We start from the raw sequence: 13,710 nt of genomic DNA on the forward strand, positions 1-13,710 counted from the left end.
AAACTAGCAAAATATTGAAAAAGAAGATTTTTGAAAAAAGAGAAATAGGACTGGTGAAGGTCAAATAAGATTAAATACTAATGTGAAGACTAAGCAAAGGACCTGGTACTTGTAATTGTAATGCAGTGATATCTGGAGACCGACATGAACGGACGAAGTTTTGCCCTTGGTGTGCCTCTTACTTTGAAGTGGTTCATTCACATACAGCAGAGTGTACAGATTTCAAGTGTACATCTTGGTTGATTTTTACATGGGTGTATTTCCATTCACCCATTTAAGCATTACTCAGACCAAGATTTCAACTCAAAAGCTTCCCTCATGCTCCTTAGTAGTCAATGACACTCTCCCCAGAGTTAACAACTATTATGACTTCTATCATAATAGATTAGTTGTCTGTGTTCTTAAACTTCATGTGAATGGAAGGAATCACGCAGTTTGTGTTCTTTTGTGTTTCGCCTTTTTCCCTCAACATAATTTTTCTGAGCTTTGTCCATGTCATTGTGTGTAAAAGTGGTGTGTATGTTTTTCTTGCCAAGTTGTATTCTGTTTTATAAGTATTCTGCAAGTTGTTTATCCATTCTCCTATTGGTGTACATTTGAGCTGTTTTCATTCTGTGACTATTGTATTAAGTTTTTGAACTAAACTGCCAGGAATATTTTTATACATGAATTTTCATAGACATATGCACGTTGATCTTGGATAGGAGTAGAAATGTTGGCACATTTGCTTGCTTATGTTTAGCTTTAATGGGTTCAGCCAAAGAGTTCTTCAAAGTGATTGAACTAATTTACATTTCCACTATCAATGTATGAGAGTTCTAATTACTTAATATCCTTGCCATTATTTATGTCTATCAGAATTTTTAATGTTAGCCATTCAAGTGGATGTGTACTGCTCTAATTATGCTTTTATTTTCGGTCCCCTGATGCCTAATGATGTTGACCAACTTGTCAATGTTGATTAGCCATACGGAGACCTAATTTTGTGTAGTGTCAGTTCAAGCCTGCTGCCCATCATTTTAAGTTGTTTTTTGTCTTTCTTTATTTGTAGCATTTTTATATATATACTAGGTATAAGTCATTTGTCAGGTTTCCATCTCCCATCTCCCTGTTTGTGCCTTGCGTATTTGCATTCCTAATAATGTCTTCTGCTTATCAGAATTGCTTTATTTTAATGAAGTCTAATCTATAAATTCTTACTTTAATGTTCTGTTCCAGAAATATTTACCTACCCCAATATTATAATGTTCCAATGTTTTCTTCTAGAGGCTTTATTACTTTCAGATACATGGTTCAAGTTGAATTAATTTTTGTGTATGGTATAAGGTGGAGGTCAAGACTTTCTTTTTTCCCTGTGGGCATCTATCTGCTCCAGCACCATTGTTGAAATGACCACTCCCACCCCTTGACATATACTGAAGTGTTGTGGCACATTTGATAAAAATCAAGTTATCCTCCACATATGGATCTATTTCTGGACTCACTGTTTCATTCCTTTGGCCTATTTGTCTATCCACACACTAATACCACACTGTCTTCATTATTGTATCTTTACAATAAATATTAGACTCTAGTGAACTTCCTCAATTTAGTTCTTCCTCTTCAAGATTGTCTTGGCTATACTAATCCCTTTATGTTTGCATTTAAGTTTATAGAATCAGTCTTTTAACTTACAGACATGTGCACACATACACACACCCCACTTCTGGAATTTTAATTGAGATACATTAAAACTATATGTCAATTTAGGGGGAATTTACACCTATAAATGTTGAATCTTCCAATTCTGTAACATAAAACATCTCTAGCTATTTAGGTCTTCTAAAATTTTTCTCAGTAATATTTTGTATTTTTCAGTGTAGGTATCTAACATATCATTAGTTAGATTTATTCCTATGTGTTTGATATTTCTCAAGCTATTTGTGAATAGTACTTTTAAATTTCATTATCATGTTATTAATTAGTCCATTGTTGTTTTAAAGATACAAGTCCCTTTATATTTTTGTGGAGGGTTTTTTTTGCTTTGTTTTTACTATTTTTCATGTTACAAACATAATACATGTTTATTATAGAATTTTGAAAATCACAGAAGTATAGAGACAGATCTTAAGGTGGCCCCAATAATCTCTGTCTTCTGTTGTTCAAGCCCTTGAGTGAGGGTAGGACCTGTGATTTGCTTGTAATCAATAGAATGTGGCAAAAGTCAAAGATGTCACTCCCATGATTATGTTACATTGTGTAAGACTTTGTTCTGCTAGAGTCTCTCTCTGTTGTTTGCTTTGAAGAAGAAAGTCGCCATGGCTTTCTTTCAAGTGGAGAAGCCCATGTAGCATGGAATTGCAGGCAGTCTCAAAGAGAATTGTGGCCTCCAGCAAAAAACTAAAACCCTCAGTTCTTCAGCTCCAAAAGAATGAATTTTGCCAACAAACTAAAGGATCTTGGAAGTAGATCTTTTCCCCAGTTGAACCTCTGATGAGAATGCAGTCCTGGCTGACACCCTAATTGCAGCCAGCTGAGACCTTGAAGCAGGAACTCAGTTAATCCCTGCCCAGACTTCTGGCCTACAGAAACTGAGAGATAATAAATGTGAGCTGCTTTAAGCTGAAAATTTTATGATAATTTGTTACCTAGCACTAAAAAATGAACACAAAGAACATACAAATAAAGTATAAACATTGGTCCCTTATAACATAGCTTTGTTACCTATGGCTACAGCTTCTTCCACTTTCCTCTTAAAAATGCATGAATTGTGTATGAATACTTCAAAAGTCAGCGTTTGTCAAATATGAGATAATAAATAAGTATCTCCTTGAGTGACAATGTGTCTTTAGAGACATTTTCCCTAAATTATGAAATGTTATCTTAAGACACTTGCAGAGGAGTTCCATTATAATTGAGGGCATGAATGACCCCGAAACTATGATTGTGTTAATGAAGTCTTTTGAATTCATTACAAAATGTTAAGAAATGTCTAATAGGTGGTAATAGCAACTATTCTAGTTAGTAAATGAGTCTGTTATGTGGGAAATGGTGATTACATAATGTTATAAAATGCAATATCTAAAACCACATGTAAAATATATTTTCAACTGTGCAAAATAATAGGTCATCAGATAAATAGCAGATAGAATTACAGATAGCTAGAAAGACTGAAAGACTGGAAAGAATAGTATGAACAGGCTAACCATATTCATGTATGAGTCTTTGAATGTTAGAATTTTTAGTGATTTTTATATTACTCTTTATGCTTATCTATCTTTTTAAAATTTTCTACATGTTTTTCTTATATTCCCAAATATAAATTATTTGAAAAAGAAATGATCAATAGAACACGTATTCTATAAAAAGAAGAAATAAAAACATACTAGTTTAAGTTATTCCAGGACAATTATATATCTTACTTTAAGTTATTCCAGGACAATTATATATCTTACTTTGAGTAGAGAATCTTGCCAAATATTTTCACCTTTGATACCAATCTTTACTAGAAGGTACTACTAATTACATGGCACTAGTCTGGTGATAAAGATATAATAAAGGAGCAGCAATAAAACATCTTCCTCTGACTCTTTCTGTCTTCTCTGTGAAAATTCTAACCCTTCAAGTTCCTCCCAGTTAATACAGAAATTCTCCAGAAAACTGTGTTCTCTTCAATAGTCAGTAGGTCCTCAGCTTGCTGTATCTGTGCTGCTATAAAACTGTCACAAGCACCCACGCCCTAGCAAAGCTTCCAAAGCTGCCAGAAGGCTCCATAGCCATGCAGAGTCAAATCCCTCTTCATATTACTTCTCTTTGACAAGAAACTCCCCTGACTCAGTCAGGCTTTAAAAAACCCCTAATCCTCTTGGGCATTTTTCAGTCCTAGGACAAACATAGCTTTAGAGGTCATGCAAAGACCCCTGAAACAATATTGTCTTTAATTTGTGTAGCCCTTAAAAATATATAGCATGCTTTTACAGATACTGTCTCACTTTATATTTATGAAAAACTTCAAAAGTCACATAAATGCATTGCCTAATAATATCATTCTTTCCATCTCATATATAAGCAAAAGGTCCTTTGCAACTATAGTCAGTCCAAGGACACACAGCTAGTAAGTGATAGAGCCAGAACTCAAATAGGCTGCCAAGTTCCATATTGTTCATTATGCTCTTTCCATAAAAATATTGTACAGTCTCTCCACAAACATCAAATTCTATGTATTATTTAAACAGCATTGTGATTATGCATATTTTATAAACTGGCACTGATAAATATTTCCTAAGAGGAGACAGGAAATGTTAAAATCATTACTTTCAAAATATGATCTTTTCATTGAAAAATGCTGTATTTCACTTGTGTTAGAAGAGATACTCAGTATCAGGTATTTTTAAAATGCAAAATAAATGCCTTGAAGAGGGACTGTTTTGAATATTAAGCTCCACAGCATCAACCAAATGGCTAACATAAGTGTTAAAAATAGTTAACATCAAAATGTTACCAATTAAGTTGAAATTCTCAAATGGCATATCTTGTGCTAGTAATGAAAACATCAAAATATACATGAATCATCAGGAATAAGATCTAACGAAGATGAATAAAATTAAAACATAGTTTCATTAAATTTGAATTCAGTACCATTGTATACAAATAAATGGCTATCAGATGGAATAATTAAATGTTTTTAATTGAGATATTTCTACAGGAAACATTGTTTCCTTTGTTATTTAGAATAAAAACATTTTCTCTTCAGGTTCACAGGAGAAAAATATCAAAAACATACCAACTGCAGATCTTCACCATGAGACTGATAACATAATTTAGATATGTTTGTATCACTTTTCTCTTAATTTATTTTTTAAAAAGTAAAAGAAAGATTATTCATATGATACATAATTCATTTTTAATTTTAAAATACTAACTCAATACGTAAAAATTTAAAAGCTAGCCGAACCATTCAAAGGTGAAGCAATTTTTGGAGACTGTCATGCAGTAACTCTACTCTCCCTTTACTCTGTCCTTGCCTGATCAGAGGATTCTTTTGGTCTCCACTTTAAAGCTATTTGGAAATACTACTGCCTTCATAGGATCAGACAAAGTACCGATTCTTTGTAATAGTGGACCTGTGGAGGTTTTGGTCATTATGTAACTATTTGTCGTGATGTACACTTGACCTTTTTTTTTTTTCACTGATGAATCATTTATTCGAACAAGACAAAAACATCTCCACATTGTTTCCTTTTATACAGAAAGTGGAACATTTCAAATATATTAGCTTTTCAACAGAATTTATTTCGGTCTGGTCCCAGGAACTGCCTTTCATTTTAGGATTCACGTTTTAGTAACACATATGCACCCATTACAGCCAAAAGAGCATACTTGAATTTTGGGAGTTGTTCATTATAATGGTGAGCATACCAACATATGGTAAAAACCCTCTGGCTCTCCCCACCACATCCTTCTTTTCCAGCCAGTTCTGGCCTTCTTTGTACAAGCCTCTATTGTCAACTTCATTATTACCTCCTTTAGTCAGAAATTTGATGTCTCCATTATCTTTTTTATGAACTTTGATTACTCTGTGCACTGTTGGAATGTCTTGTCCTTCTACTTTAAAAACAACGATTTCACCATCTCTAACCAGGTCTTCCCGGAAATTTGTCAGGAACAGAAGGTTGCCGCTGTGGAAGGCTGGCTCCATGCCGCCACTCAGCACCACCATGATGGGACTCTCGCTGCCAGTGAGGACGATCAGGCCTTTCCAGATCATGAGCATTCATGACACAGTCATGGCAAAGTTTAAGACCTGGTAATAGAGCTGGTGCTTGTTCATCTTCCTTGGGTCCCCTAAGATGTCCAAGCTGGACGCGGGGAGATGTGACCCCGCAGTGCCCATGTGCACCATGCCGGGGTCTCTGGGGGCCGAGGCGGCCCGCGGGCTCCGGGTGTTACAGACAGCTCACTTGACTTCTTATAGCAAACAACACCCTTCTATTTCAGTTCACATGAGGGTGGATACCTTTTGAAGTGGGGCATGTGATTCAGTCTGGCCAAAAATGAGCATGGTTGTCCCATATCACAGTGACCGGCTAGTGGTAGGCATATGACTGGGCCTCATTAGGCCAATCAGAATGGTGAATGTCCTGTATTTGTGCGTTTGCAACCTAAATTAGAATTTGTAAAGTCTTTAATTTGAGTCTCTTCTTTTTCACCTATTCTCCAGCTGCTATTCCAAGAGATAAGCTGGGTCATTGATGTGATCTTTAGCCTGGACTTTTCTATCAAGATGATTTTCCTCCAGAGTACAGACTCTTGTTCCATAGTGGGTTTGATTTCATGTCCAGTTCAATTGTTTCTAGTTCAGAAATACTCCTCAGCAGGAATCCACACACCCAAAATGTCCTGATGCATATAATTGGGTAAAATGGCAAATAATGAGAAGTGAAATATGTATGATGGCAGCCTTTTCTCTTTGATCCTCTGAATTTTTTTCCAACCAAAAAATGAATAATTGGTACAATTAAAGTTGGCATGAAACTTACTGATTTTTTTAAACCACATTTTAATCCTTAATTTTTCTTTACTGGTATCTTCCAGTTTATTGGTTTTGATGTATTTTTATTTTCTCTTTTAGTTCAAATTAATGTGTACTACTAATGATTATTTTATTTAAAGTATATGTGTGTTTTAAAACTGTCATTAGTTCATTCATATTTCCTTTAAAAAATAAAGACCAATTATGATTTTTTGTATATTTGGTCAGATCTCCAAAACAAATAATTTTACCTCCTATTTATAAGTTACATGAGAGAAGTCAATATGAGGTCATTTGGGAATGTTAAAAAAGACTATTTCATGCCTGGGCCACTGATAAGAGCTGCCAGCACCATAGCCATTGTGAAATCTGGGATAATCGCTACATTGCATTCCTTCTCAGAAACAGATAGCTTCCAGGAGAGGTAGTGGGAGTTAATGTCCATGTCATATGAGAAGAGGAACCAAGAGTTGCCTTTAATAATCATAGCTATATTAATTGCCTGTTACAGGAGCCTAATTCAAACTACCTTAAGAAAAACAGTATATTCATTCATGTAACTCTGATCAAAAACAATAATTAACACATATCATTCAATATATGCTAGGCATAGTTCTAAGTGCTTTATATGCTTTAGCTCATTTTATCTTTACAAATATCCCTATGACCTAGGTGTTATTAGTATTATCATCATCATCCCCCTTTTAGTTTTGAAGCATTCAAGCCATAGAGACATTAGGTAATGTGAATGGGACACAAGAGACAAAAAGCAGCAGAGCTGGGATTTGATCACGTGCAGCTTGGCTGCAGAGATCATGTACTGACTCCCCAATCTAGAGTGACTCAAATGCTCCTGGTGTCTGAGGTAGCTCCCGGAAATAGAAATGCTGTGGGAACTGCAACCACAGACGTGACAGCAAGACTCTCTTGGTTCATCCCTGTCAACTCTGCCCCTCTTTGCTTCTCTTGGTATGTTGACCATATTCTCTCCTGCTTGCCCTGGCCTTTCAATTTAGCAAGGACCCCATCCTCTAACAGGTGCAATTACTGACCCCAAGGGGTAAAAGATTGTCTGGTCCTGGGTCCCCTGCCCACTTCTATGACTTGGAATAAGTTGCTTGAGGCAGGAGTAGTGGAAAGCCTGCTGGAGAGACAAAAACAATCAGCTCCACGTTCCCCTGCAGTTCCTACCTGCCAAAGGTATGAGGTTTTAACTCTGTTTTTACTCAGTGAAGGTTGCCATTCCTAAGAGAGCATAAAAATAGGACTGTAAGTCTTACATGGATTTCAAAATCCATAATAAGATGTTTTAAGAATTAGTTATTCTAGGAATGTGGTTTAGGATCTATTAGCTCTTTAAGGCCCGTGCAAAGTGCTGAGATATTAAAAAAAAAAATTAGGTTAAAAAAAACCCAAAAAAATCAAAATGTGTACATATCTAATTAAATGTTTATGAAAGTAACATATTGGAAAGACAACTGTGACCCAGCTCCACTCATATACAGATAAATTTTAATAGGTTTAGTATAAAAAGGACAAAGTTCCCCAGAAGCTTGAGAATCTTGAGCCTCTGGAGGACTTAAGAAGGCCCTGTTCCACTAATGTAACTCTTGGAGGACCAGAGTACCCAGAGGGATCAGACAAAAATTAAACATTGTCACCATCCAGTGAATTTAATTTGCCATCCTTGGTCCATGTCACCTCAAAACAAATGGAACTATTTAAGCTTTGGTTATCTTTTCTAAGTTTTTGCCAAAACTCTCACAGGTGAGAATTCTACTCTCATCCTGTGTTTGCTCACAGAGTATAAAAATGACGATTATGATTTCTAGAGCTGTTAAATATATTTAGGGTTTTTAAGTAAAAGATCTTGATCTAAATACAAAGTATCCTGATTATTGTGGTTAAACTTAGAATGATAGTCTGCACTGTTTAAGTAAAACCTAATATTGAAAATGATGAATTGTTCTTTAGTTGTTAGATGTAAGTTATGTTATAAAAGTGCTCGTTCCTTGGGCCACTAACCAAGCAAACCATCTCTTTGCTTGTCCCTTTTCATACTTCACCTACACAAGGAGAACCTCCTTTTTCTTTTATTGTGATGCTTTATTGTATTACTCTGACTGTTGCAGAGTTTTTACATGTAACCTGGATAGTTCCTGTTTAACATAGATTTCTACTTCTCAGTGGAGTTATGAATACAACGAGATAGGCAGCAGTGAAGTGACATGGTATATGTGGCCCATCTTCATAGAACAGAACTTTGCCCAACAATTTGGGGAGGTTTTTATAAATACACAAACTCATAAATATTTATGGAGATAGATCGATTGCCAGGTAAAGGCTGATTTTCTAAAAAGAGTAAAACCGTGATTCTTATGCATATAAAAGGAATATGTGCCACATATTTTGTGCAACTCATTAATTAAAGGGGGAATCAGTAAGATGTTACTGATCAAAGAAGAATTCAAAATACCATCGAATGATGGATTAAAAAGTGCTTAAATTAATTTACAAATAGATGTAAAAGTTGTCAATATTCAAGAGACAATAAGCAGATTCCACTGAGTACAACTTGGATCTCTATCGAAAAATATTGTCTTCATTGCTATCACTTACAATATGTAAGTTTTAACTTACAGAGTTGTGAAATAGTTCAAAAACAATGAAATGCACAGCGTCCCCATAGAATCTGATAACACTGAAGGGTTTGCTGGACAAAGTTTTCATTGGTCCATTGCAAATCTTTCATAATTTTTTTTGAAAACATCTACAATAAGTAGATATATAATAAAGAAATGGATATACTTTAAAGTAAAATGTCAAATGCCAACATCATATTAATTTTAACTATAAAATAGTTGACATCTAAAGCATTTCTGACTTTTAGCCATGATTGTCTCATTTTTCACAGTTCCTTTAAAATAGGGGTTCTTAAACCAGGGTACCTGGGCAGCATTTATATTTTCAGTAGGAAGAAAACAGTTGCTTTCATCAAAATCTAAAACAGTACTTGATACACAGTGGTTTGAAGCCAATCCTTATGGAGCACTTTGGAAGACAATTCCATAACATGAACTCATTCATTCAAGCACTTCCTAAAATATAGAATACACAGTAGTTACACTTCCTTGGTATAAAGTGTATTCATATGCTTAAAAACAGAATTTGGGGGAGGGACCTCCAAGATGGCAGAGGAGTAAGACGTGGAGATCACCTTCCTCCCCACAAATACACCAAAAATACATCTACATGTGGAACAACTCCTACAGAACACCTACTGAATGCTGGCAGAAGACCTCAGACTTCCCAAAAGGCAAGAAACTCCCCGCGTACCTGGTTAGAGCAAAAGAAAAAACAGAGACAAAAGAATAGGGATGGGACCTGAACCTCTGGAAGGGAGCTGTGAAGGAAGAAAAGTTTCCACACACTAGGAAACCCCTTCACTGGTGAAGACAGGGGTTGGAGGGGGCGAAGTTCCAGAGCCTTGGAGGAGAGCGCAGCAACAGGGGTGCAGAGGGCAAAGTGGAGGGATTCTTGCATAGAGGATTGGTGCTGACCAGCACTCACCAGCCTGTGAGGCTTGTCTGCTCACCTGCTGGGGGTGGCTGAGGGCTGAGAGCTGAGGCCAAGGCTTCAGAATTCAGATCCCAGGCAGAGGACTGGGGTTGGCTGCATGAACACAGCCTGAAGGGGGCTAGTGTGCCACAGTTAACTGGGAGGGAGTCCAGGAAAAAGTCTGGACCTGCAGGAGAGGCAAGAGACCTTTGTTTTGGGGTGTGCAAGGCAAGGGGATTCTTTCCCAGTGTGCCCGCAAAAGACAGAGCACTGCCTAAGCAAGCTCCAGAGACGAGCGCAAGCCGCGACTATCAGCTCGGACCCCACAGACGGGCATGAACCTCTAACATTGTGGCCGCTGCCACCAAGAATCCTAGAGAAAGGAGAACACACAAAACCCAAAGTTAGTAGAAGGAAAGGAATCATAAAGATGAGAGCAAAACTAAATGAAATAGAAACAAAGAAAACAATAGCAAAGATCAATAAAACTAAAACTGGTTCTTTGAGAAGATAAACAAAATTGATAAACCACTAGCCAGACTCATCAAGAAAAAAAGGAAGAAGACTCAAATCAATAGAATTAGAAATGAAAAAGGAGAAGTAACAACTGACACTGCAGAAATACAAAAGATCACGAGACATTACTACAAACAACTCTATGCCAATAAAATGGACAACCTGGAAGAAATGGACACATTCTTAGAAAAGCACAAACTTCCAAGACTGAACCAGGAAGAAATAGAAAATATAAAAAGACCAATCACAAGCACTGAAATTGAGACTGTGATTAAAAATCTTCCAACAAACAAAAGCCCAGGACCAGATGGCTTCACAGGTGAATTCTACCAAACATTTAGAGAAGAGCTAACAACTATACTTCTCAAACTCTTCCAAAATATAGCAGAGGGAGGAACATTCCCAAACTCATTCAACAAGGCCACCATCACCCTGATACCAAAACCAGACAAAGATGTCACAAAGAAAGAAAACTACAGGCCAATATCACTGATGAACATAGATGCAAAAATACTCAGCAAAACACTAGCAAACAGATTCCAACAACACATTAAAAGGATCATACCCATGATCAATTGGGGTTTATCCCAGGAATGCAAGGATTCTTTAATATACCAAATCAATCAATGTGATAAAAACATACTAACAAATTGAAGGAGAAAAGGAGAAAAATCATTATGATCACCTCAATAAATGCAGAAAAAGCTTTTGACAAATTTCAACACCCATTTATGATAAAAACCCTCCAGAAAGTAGGCATAGAGCGAACTTACCTCAACATAATAAAGGCCATATATGACAAACACACGGCCAACATCATTCTCAACGGTGAAAAACTGAAACCATTTCCACTAAGATCAGGAAAAAGACAAGGTTGCCCACTCTCACCACTCTTATTCAACATAGTTTTGAAAGTTTTAGCCACACCAATCAGAAAATAAAAAGAAATAAAAGGAATCCAAATCAGAAAAGAAGAAGTAAAACTGTCGCTGTTTGCAGATGACACAATACTATACATAGAGAATCCTAAAGATGCTACCAGAAAACTACTAGAGCTAATCAATGAATTTGGTAAAGTAGCAGGATACAAAATTAATGCACAGGAATCTCTTGCATTCCTATATGCTAATGATGAAAAATCAGAAAGAGAAATTAAGGAGACACTCCCATTTACCATTGCAATAAAAAGATTAAAGTACCTAGGAATAAACCTACCTAGTGAGACAAAAGACCTTTATGCAGAAACTATAAGACACTGATGAAAGAAATTAAAGATGATACAAACAAATGGAGAGATATACCATGTTCTTGAATTGGAAGAATCAGCATTGTGAAAATGACTATAGTACCCAAAGCAATCTACAGATTCAGTGCAATCCCCATCAAACTACCAATGGCATTTTTCACATAACTAGAACAAAGAATTTCACAATTTGTATGGAAACACAAAAGACCTCAAATAGCCAAAGCAATCTTGAGAAAGAAAAATGGAGCTGGAGGAATCAGGCTCCCAGACTTCAGACTATACTACAAAGCTACAGTAATCAAGACACTATGGGCTCGGGCCCTGAACCAAGATGGTGGAGTAGGAGGATGTGCTCTCACTCCCTCTTGCGAGAACACCAGAATCACAGCTAGCTGCTGGACAATCATCAACAGGAGGACACTGGAACTCACCAAAAAAGATACCCCACATCCAAAGACAAAGGAGAAGCCACAATGAGATGGTAGGAGGGGCGCAATCACAATAAAATCAAATCTCATAACTGCTGGGTGGGTGACTCACAGACTGGAGAACACTTATACCATAGAAGTCCACCCACTGGAGTGAAGGTTCTGAGCCCCACGTCAGGCTTCCCAATCTGGGGGTCCACCAACGGGAGGAGTAATTCCTAGAGAATCAGACTTTGAAGGCTCATGGGATTAGATTGCAGGACTTCAACAGGACTGGGGGAAACAGTAACTCTACTCTTGGAGGGCACACACAAAGTAGTGTGCGTATCAGGACTCGGGAAGGAGCAGTGACCCCAGGGGAGACTGAACCAGACCTACCTACTAGTGTTAGAGGGTCTCCTACAGACGCCGGGGGTGGCTGTGGCTCACCATGGAGACAGCTACACTGGCAGCAGAAGTTCTGGGAAGTATGCCTTGCCTTGAGCCTTCCCAGAGTCCGCCATTAGCCCCACCAAAGAGCCAGGTAGGCTCCACTGTTGGGTTGCCTCTGGCAAAACAATGAACAGGGAGGGAACCCAGCCCCACCCATGAGCAGTCAAGTGGATTAAGTTTTACTGATCTGCCCACCAGAGCAACAGTCAGCTCTACCACCACCACTCCCTCCCATCAGGAAACTTGCACAAGCCTCTTAGATAACCACAACGACCAGAGGGAAGACAGTAGAAGCAAGAACTACAATGCTGCAGCCTGTGGAACAAAAACCACATTCACAGAAAAATAGACAAGATGAAAAGCCAGAGGGTTATGTACCACATGAAGGAAAAAATAAATTCCCAGAAAAACAACTAAATGAAGAGGAGATAGGCAACCTTCCAGAAAAAAGAATTCAGAATAATGATAGTGAAGATGATCCAAGACCTCAGAAAAAGAATGGAGGCAAAGATAGAGAAGATGCAAGAAATGTTTAACAAAGCCCTAGAAGAATTAAAGAACAAACAAACAGAGATGAAGAATACAATAACTGAAATGAAAACTACAATAGAAGGAATCAATAGCAGAATAACTGAAACAGAAGAATGGTTAAGTGACCTGGAAAACAAAATGGTGGAATTCACTGCTGTGGAACAGAATAAAGAAAAAAGAATGAAGACAGCCTAAGAGACCTCTGGGACAACATTAAATGCAACAACATGTGCATTATAGGGGTCCTAGAAGGAGAAGAGAGAGAGAAAGGACCAGAGAAAATATTTGCAGAGATTAGAGTCAAAAAATTCCCTAACATGGGAAAGGAAATAGCCACCCAAGTCCAGGAAGCAGAGTGAGTCCCATACAGGATAAACACAAGGAGAAACACGCCATGACACATAGTAATCATATCCGCAAAAATTAAAGAAAAAGAAAACTTACTGCAAGCAACAAGGGAAAAATGACAAATAACATACAAGGAGACT

At 37.3% G+C, this 13,710-nt stretch overlaps 1 protein-coding gene across 1 annotated transcript; it reads right to left on the reverse strand.

Moving 5' to 3' along the window:
• Positions 1-5,275: 5,275 nt before the first annotated feature.
• On the reverse strand, positions 5,276-5,838 carry LOC101281068 (signal peptidase complex catalytic subunit SEC11C-like). The gene has a single exon (XM_033423485.2). It carries the CDS (start codon positions 5,750-5,752, stop codon positions 5,339-5,341), a length of 414 nt encoding a protein of 137 aa, XP_033279376.1. The 5' UTR covers positions 5,753-5,838; the 3' UTR covers positions 5,276-5,338.
• Between the last annotated feature and the right edge of the window lie 7,872 nt (positions 5,839-13,710).

The sequence above is a fragment of the Orcinus orca genome, chromosome 7 (assembly GCF_937001465.1).
Source record: "Orcinus orca chromosome 7, mOrcOrc1.1, whole genome shotgun sequence".
Taxonomy (NCBI): Eukaryota; Metazoa; Chordata; class Mammalia; order Artiodactyla; family Delphinidae; genus Orcinus; species Orcinus orca.

What these genes read in the sequence shown, in the direction of transcription:
- LOC101281068 (XM_033423485.2), bottom strand. Translation starts at nt 5,752, where the DNA reads ATGCTCATGATCTGGAAAGGCCTGATCGTCCTCACTGGCAGCGAGAGT.